The sequence below is a fragment of the Vigna unguiculata genome, chromosome 1 (genome assembly GCF_037176805.1).
Source record: "Vigna unguiculata cultivar grain cowpea cultivar isolate G323 ecotype 2 chromosome 1, ASM3717680v1, whole genome shotgun sequence".
In the NCBI taxonomy this organism is placed as follows: domain Eukaryota; kingdom Viridiplantae; phylum Streptophyta; class Magnoliopsida; order Fabales; family Fabaceae; genus Vigna; species Vigna unguiculata.
The window spans coordinates 27,200,045-27,207,481 of record NC_140792.1 but is presented as its reverse complement, the minus strand read 5'-3'; the positions used below and the strand labels follow the sequence as shown (position 1 = coordinate 27,207,481).

At 37.4% G+C, this 7,437-nt stretch overlaps 1 protein-coding gene across 4 annotated transcripts; it reads left to right on the top strand.

Moving 5' to 3' along the window:
- The first annotated feature begins 2,164 nt into the window (after nucleotides 1-2,164).
- Nucleotides 2,165-6,788, top strand: LOC114193824 (LRR receptor-like serine/threonine-protein kinase RPK2). Of its 4 annotated transcripts, none has more exons than XM_028083794.2 (2): nucleotides 2,165-5,655; nucleotides 6,335-6,788. In XM_028083794.2, exon 1 carries the CDS (start codon nucleotides 2,418-2,420, stop codon nucleotides 5,583-5,585), a length of 3,168 nt encoding a protein of 1,055 aa, XP_027939595.2. In that variant the 5' UTR covers nucleotides 2,165-2,417; the 3' UTR covers nucleotides 5,586-5,655; nucleotides 6,335-6,788. The 4 variants fall into 4 exon arrangements, with proteins under 4 accessions (XP_027939595.2, XP_027939587.2, XP_027939572.2 ...); XM_028083786.2 differs by having other exon boundaries at nucleotides 6,329-6,788; XM_028083771.2 differs by having other exon boundaries at nucleotides 6,287-6,788.
- The last annotated feature ends 649 nt before the right edge of the window (nucleotides 6,789-7,437 follow it).

Below are 7,437 nucleotides of genomic sequence, written 5' to 3'. Positions count from 1 at the left end.
CAGGAGGTGTGAGCTTACACTATACATCAAGACCTAAGGTCATCATACTCTCTTACTCTCTATATGTAGATGATATTATTTACACTGGAACCAATACAACCGATCAAGGATTCAGGAGGTGTGAGCTTACACTATACATCAAGACCCAAGGTAACTCTCTTACTCTCTATATGTAGATGATATTATTTACACTAGAACCAATACAAAGATGTTGATGGAGTTTAAAGAAGATATGATGAAAAAGACCGTTGAGATGATTAATCTTGGCTTGATGAGTTATTTCCTAGGTAAAAAGGTGAGTCAGAGAAATGATGGAATATTCATGTCACAAAAATAAATATATTGAAGATTTATTTAAGAAATTTAAGATGTATGAGTGCAAATCTGTAAGCATACCGCTAGTGATGAATGAGAAACTATACAAGGTGGATAAAGCACCAGAAGTTGATGCATCTCGTTACACAATAGTTGAAAGTCTATTCTATTTGACAACTACACGACCAAGCATCATGTTTACTACACATTTTTATCAAGATTCATGCAAACCCCAAGTAAAATTAACCTTGGCCTAGGCAAAAGAATTGTTAGATATCTAAAAGGAACAAAAGAGTTTGACATATCATATAGATCCACAAGCAATCCAAGGTTGCTTGGTTATACCGATAGTGATTGGACATGGTTGGTAAATGACATTAAGAGCACTTCAGGCTATGCTTTCTCACTTGGACCAAAAATATTCTCTTAGGCGTTGAAGAAGCAAGCCAAAATTTCACAATCAACAATTGAAGCATAATACATGGTTGTTGCTGAAGCAACAAGTCAAGCTATATGGCTTTGAAAGATACTTAAAGATATGAGAGAAAAACAAATATGAAGATTCAACTCGAGTAATGTCTAATAGAAGACCAAATTGTAGATATTTTTATAAAGGCATTACCAAGACCAAAGTTTTAACTACTGTGCATCAAGAAGGAGTACTAAAATGTAATGAAAATTGTAAAACAATTTATAAATGCCTAAGATAGGAGGTAAAAATCCAAAACATTCTACATAGGTAAAAATCTAGAACATTCTACATAAATGATCGTGGCTAGCACTTTCTAGAATAATCATGTGGGTGAAATGAGGTCTATAAATACCTATGTACACTGACATCTGATATATACACAACTACAAAATATACTTCTTCCAACTATTACTTTATCCCATCAAATGTTCATTTCACAACTTCAAAATATTTATGGTTTTTAGTCTATCAAATTGTCTTGGTTTATGAAATGAGTTAGGGATTTCACTCCACTCTCCTACAATATGTCAATCTATTTTGTCTCATAATTTACATACTAATGATGAAATGAGACGGGACAAACCAATACATTTTGCCACTCTTTCATGAATAAGTTTTTGGTACATCGCTCACAAATTGTTCCTTGAATATATATATATATATATATATATATATATATATATATATATAATTTATTTATTTATCATGGCAATGCCTGTTTATCGTGAGTGATAGCTTTTGCAAACATTATTGAACAATTACAAATATGTAGCCAAACATAATAATAAAATAAATTCAAATGATACTACATTGTTTTCTTTTACACTGCACATACATATTAAAAACCTTATATAATTATCATATTGTATAACATATAAGTGTATTTTATTGTTATGGGGGTGCCACAATAGTGTGAGCAACAGCCATAGACTAATATTTTAATCCAAAAACAAATGTTTATAGCGGCAGGCACGGGTTTGCCATTGATGGGTTATTGTTTCGCCAAATTAAATACAGAATGACACCAAAAAACAATGAAACATTCACATGTGATTGGAACAGGAAGAAGGGTACTAGAGAAGCAACAAAGATGAAGTTGGACAAATATTATATTCTAGATCCTCATGTTCAAGAAACTACATATAATTTTCGTTAAAAACTTGTCTAAACAAATTTAAACTTAACTTATTTGAACGTTTCAACAATTTTTTCTACTGTTTTATTAAGAAAATGATTTTTATTAAACTTTAAACCAAGGAAAAGGTGGAATGAAAATCAAGTAAAAAAAAACGCAAAAGCATTTTCCCGTGTGCGTAAAACAAACCTATAAAGTTAAGAAAACAATATATTTTATTAGAAATATCCAAGAGAGAGAGAGAGAGAAACGTTACCGTTTTCGCTCCAAATGAGACACAACTTTTCAACTTAATTCGCTGCTTTGCCACTCTCACTCACATCTCTTTCCTTCACTCTCTCACTCTCACTTGCCGCCGGAGCTCCGTTTTCCGGCCCCACCCTCGCCGGCGACGTCTTTCCGCCACCAAATTCACCCACCATGGTTTAACAAACAAATTTCGCATCTTTCGAAAAACTCAACTCGTTTTCATTATTCACACACTCTCTCACAAACATGGATCTTCTCTTACTTCTTCAGTTCCTTCTCTTCTTCACTTCGCACCACGCAAATGCCCTCAATGCTTCAATTTCTGGGGACGCATTGTCACTTCTCTCTTTCAAAAGCTTCGTCTCTTCCGACCCTTCCAACATCCTCGCCGGTTGGACCAACCGCACCTCCTCCAATCTCTGCCGATGGCGCTCCGTCGCGTGTGGTGCCGCAGGAAGCCTCTCTGCCCGAGTTACTTCGCTCAATGTCACTGGGCTCGGCGGCGGCCTGTTGTCGCCCTCCGTCGGCGACTTGTCTGAGCTCCGCGTGCTGTCCCTCGTCGGGAACATGTTCTCCGGCCAGATTCCTGCTACTGTAGGGAATCTGCGGTTTCTGGAGGTCCTCGAACTGCAAGGGAACAACTTTTCAGGGAGAGTCCCGACCCAGATGAGTTTTGTTTTTCTTCAGTCTCTTAAACTTGTTAATCTCTCTGGTAATGCCTTTTCTGGTTCGATTCCGAGTGAGATTATTGGCTCTGGGAGTGTGAAAATCGTTGATTTGTCGAATAATCAGTTTTCTGGTGTGATTCCTTTGAATGGTACTTGTGATTCGTTGAAGCATTTGAAGTTGTCTCGTAACTTTTTGACTGGGGAGATTCCACCCCAAATTGGCAAATGTAGAAACTTGAGGACCCTTTTGGTTGATGGTAACATCTTGGAAGGTAGAATCCCTTCTGAGATTGGCCAAATTGTCGAACTGAGAGTTCTGGATGTTTCTAGAAACTCCCTCACTGGAAGGGTCCCTAAGGAGTTGGCTAATTGTGTGAAACTGTCTGTGATTGTGCTTACTGATTTGTTTGAGGATCGTGATAATGGAGGATTGGAAGATGGCTTTAGAGGAGAGTTTAATGCCTTTGTTGGGAACATACCTCATCAACTGTTGCTGCTTTCAAGTCTAAGGGTGTTGTGGGCGCCAAGGGCGAATCTTGGTGGACGGTTGCCTAGTGGGTGGTCGGAGTTGTGCTCTCTGAGGGTGCTCAATTTGGTGCAGAATTATGTTACCGGTGTCTTGCCTGAGAGTTTGGGGATGTGTAGGAATTTGAGTTTCTTGGACTTGAGTTCTAATAATTTGGTGGGGTATCTGCCTTCATTGCAGCTTCATGTTCCTTGTATGGTGTACTTTAATGTCAGCAGAAACAATATATCTGGCACTCTTAAAGGATTTAGGAAAGAAAGTTGCGGTGTGAGTGCAGTAGATCCTTCATTTCAAGAATTGGATGGTTTTAGTGATGATGAATACTTTAATTTTCCTGTTTGGAGGTTTCAAAAGAATGCTTTCGTTGGATCTGGTTTTGAGGAGAATAACACTATTGTTGTTAGCCATGATTTCAGTTGGAATAGTTTTGTGGGATCCTTGCCTTCGTTCTCTCTTGGAGATAGTCTTTTTGGTGCTAATCGTAAAGTCTCGTATGCACTGTCTCTCAATAACAATCGATTCAATGGAACTCTACCGGAACAGTTAGTTTCAAACTGCAACGAGCTCAAGACATTGTCAGTTAACTTGAGTGTGAACCAACTATCGGGTGGGAATCTCCAAACGGCGGTTTTGGAGTGCCTAAGGTTGACAGATTTTGAAGCAGCATACAACCAGATTGATGAGTCAATTGGACCAGCTATAGGTGACTTGGTGATGCTTCAGCATCTTGATTTAAGTGGGAACAAGCTATCTGGATCACTGCCGAATCAGTTGGGAAACCTGCAAAACATGAAATGGATGCATCTGGGAGGAAACAATCTAACAGGGGAAATTCCTACCCAACTTGGCCAAATGGCTTCCCTTGCTGTTCTGAATTTGTCTCACAATGCTCTAGTTGGAACAATACCTGCGAGTTTGTCAAATGCCAAGAGTTTTGAAATTCTGTTGGTGGACCACAACAAACTTTCAGGGGAAATACCTTTAGCTTTTTCTACTCTTTCCAATCTTGTGCAGCTAGATGTTTCTTTTAACAATCTTTCTGGTCATATTCCTCGTCTTCAACACCCAAGTGACTGTGATTCCTACAAAGGAAATGCACACCTGCATCCTTGCCCTGATCCATATTCTGACTCACCTGCTTCTCTTCCAGTCCCCCTTGAAATCCAGCATCATACTCATAGAGGGAGAAAATTAAGGACATTGGTTATTGTTGTGGTAACTTCTGCTTCTGTGGTGCTGTGCACTCTTCTGGGAATAGTATTGGTAATGTTTTCTGGAAGGAGTAAATTTGGTCGGCTTAGCAGTATAAGAAGGCGACAGGTAGTGACCTTTCAAGATGTTCCAACTGAATTGAACTACGACAGTGTGGCCACAGCTACCGGAAACTTCAGCATCCGACATCTAATTGGCACCGGTGGCTTTGGGTCAACATACAAGGCAGAACTGTCCCCAGGTTTTCTTGTTGCCATAAAGAGGTTGTCCATAGGTAGGTTTCAAGGCATTCAACAGTTTGAAACGGAAATAAGGACACTGGGAAGAATTCGACACAAGAATCTTGTGACTCTTATTGGATATTATGTGGGGAAGGCTGAAATGTTCTTAATTTACAACTACCTTTCTGGAGGGAACCTAGAAGCTTTCATACATGACAGGTCAGGGAAGAATGTTCAGTGGCCAGTTATTTACAAAATAGCAAAAGACATAGCAGAGGCCCTTGCTTTCCTTCACTACTCATGTGTTCCTCGCATTGTTCACCGGGATATCAAACCTAGCAACATTTTACTTGACGAAGATCATAATGCCTACCTATCCGATTTTGGCTTGGCACGACTGCTTGAGGTAACTGAGACCCATGCCACCACTGATGTTGCAGGCACATTTGGTTATGTTGCACCAGAATATGCCACCACTTGCAGGGTTTCTGACAAAGCTGATGTCTACAGCTTTGGTGTAGTGTTATTAGAATTGATGTCTGGAAGAAAGTCTCTTGATCCATCTTTTTCTGAGTATGGAAATGGATTCAACATTGTTCCATGGGCAGAGCTACTAATGACCGAAGGCCGTTGTTCTGAGCTATTTTCAGCTACTTTGTGGGAAGCAGGGCCTAAGGAAAAGTTGTTGGGCCTTTTAAAGCTTGCATTAACATGCACAGAAGAGACTCTTTCTATTCGACCATCAATGAAACAGGTTCTTGAGAAATTGAAATATTTGAAAAGTTGAAAGCTTTCTACATGTCATACTTAACAGCAATGGAATGTTGGTTTTATCTGCTTGAAAATACTTGACTGAGGTGAGTGATCTAGTTCCAATACAGAACCTTCTTCTGCAAATTTTACCATCGTTATAATGTTTGCTTGTGTTTGCAATTGGATATAGCTAAAATATCATTCTCTACGATCCATATGGAACTTCTTGAGAAAGAGTATACATTCACTTTCTTTAACCAGTCTCATATATAATGAATCAGTAAAAATCCTACTTGACAAACAGTGGCATCAAATGTTCTCGAAGATACTTGTTCTTTTTGTTCTGTTTTTATAATATTAATCACATGCTAATAGTTGTTGTCTTCAACAAGTTTCATCTAAAGTTCTCAGGCTTGTACTTTTTTACTTTTGTGCCACTTCTCTAATGAATCTACGCTGTGAACATATCTGACAGCTTTTCTTGGTTATGACAATGCTAAATTCCTAAATCTGATTTCAATGTTTTATAATGGGCTGGTCCATGGTACTCTCAAAAGTTGAATACAGTTTTTAACAGTTCATAGGAGAAAAAAATAAAATTGTGAACATACTGTGAATATCTTAATCTGCTGATCATCTTAAACTTCAATTTTTATACTTTCAATTTTACTGCAACATGTTACAGTTTCAGCAACTGCAAGTCTCTTATAATGATCAGTTGTTCATTGCCACTAGGAATCTCATCATAGTGACTCACAAATGAGCTGTTCCTGTTAGTGGCAGGGCTATGATCATCCTTTCACATTGGTGCCAGCAGTTTTCACACCTTCCGAAGATGTGTGCAGTAATGGCTAAATGGATGTTTGTGAATACCATCATCTCATCATTTTCGTCTTATGAGGCCATATGTGAATGCCATTATGATTCTTTTGGCATTTTGGATGGTTTCCTTTGGTGACCGCTTGGCTCCTTTGGAAGATCCAAAGTTATTTAATGGCACAGGGACGAATCAATTGTCATCATTGTTCAGAGAAATGCCAAAAGTGCAAGTCACTTCTCTGTCAAAATGTACCGAAAAAGGTTGTAAATATATATTGACATAAAACCTATTGGTGGATGCTTTCTGATTTTTTGTTCCAACATGTAAATAGAAAGTGTAGGCAGAAAAACAATTTTCCAACTCTATTGTTTTTTCCTTCTCAGACCTGAAGTGAAAAAGATGTTCCTTTTGTTGTAATTATCCAGTAAAACTTCAAATATGTTACATGTTATTATTTAGTCCAGCAAAAAATATTTTAGTATCTCAATGTGTTAAAAAAAAATGTACCAATTACGTCTTGTTAAATTATAAGATTATTTGTCAGTAAGTTGTAATTTTAAGAATCAGTTTGTATTAAATCAAAGATTATTGTTATTAAGTTATAATTTAGTGATTAATTTGCATTTTATACATATTCAAGAACTAAAACCATGGCAGTCAAAAGCACTTTATCAAATCAATAACTACTACGGTTGGCGAATGAAATTGTTTATTGTTCCTCATCATTGCAATTTGCAGGCCACTTTGAATACTGACCATAGGAACTACTAGAAGAAAAATGCAAGTTGCAAATGTGGCCTAAAATTTGGAGAATAATGTCACAATTAGTGGACAAATTTTGATGACTCTCGGATGAATGAGTAATACATATTATGTTAATATTCTATTACGTTGACTCCTGAACATGTTGCACTACTTGTTATTTTAATGGAAACATGTGGAATCGGTGTAAAACAAATTTGTAAGCTTTATAACTTTTTATATCATAATAGCATTAGAATGCAATATTTCAAAAAAAAAAGAGATCACAATCATATATGTTAACCGTTAAAACTATGAGTTAAGG

What these genes read in the sequence shown, in the direction of transcription:
- LOC114193824 (XM_028083794.2), top strand. Translation starts at nt 2,418, where the DNA reads ATGGATCTTCTCTTACTTCTTCAGTTCCTTCTCTTCTTCACTTCGCAC.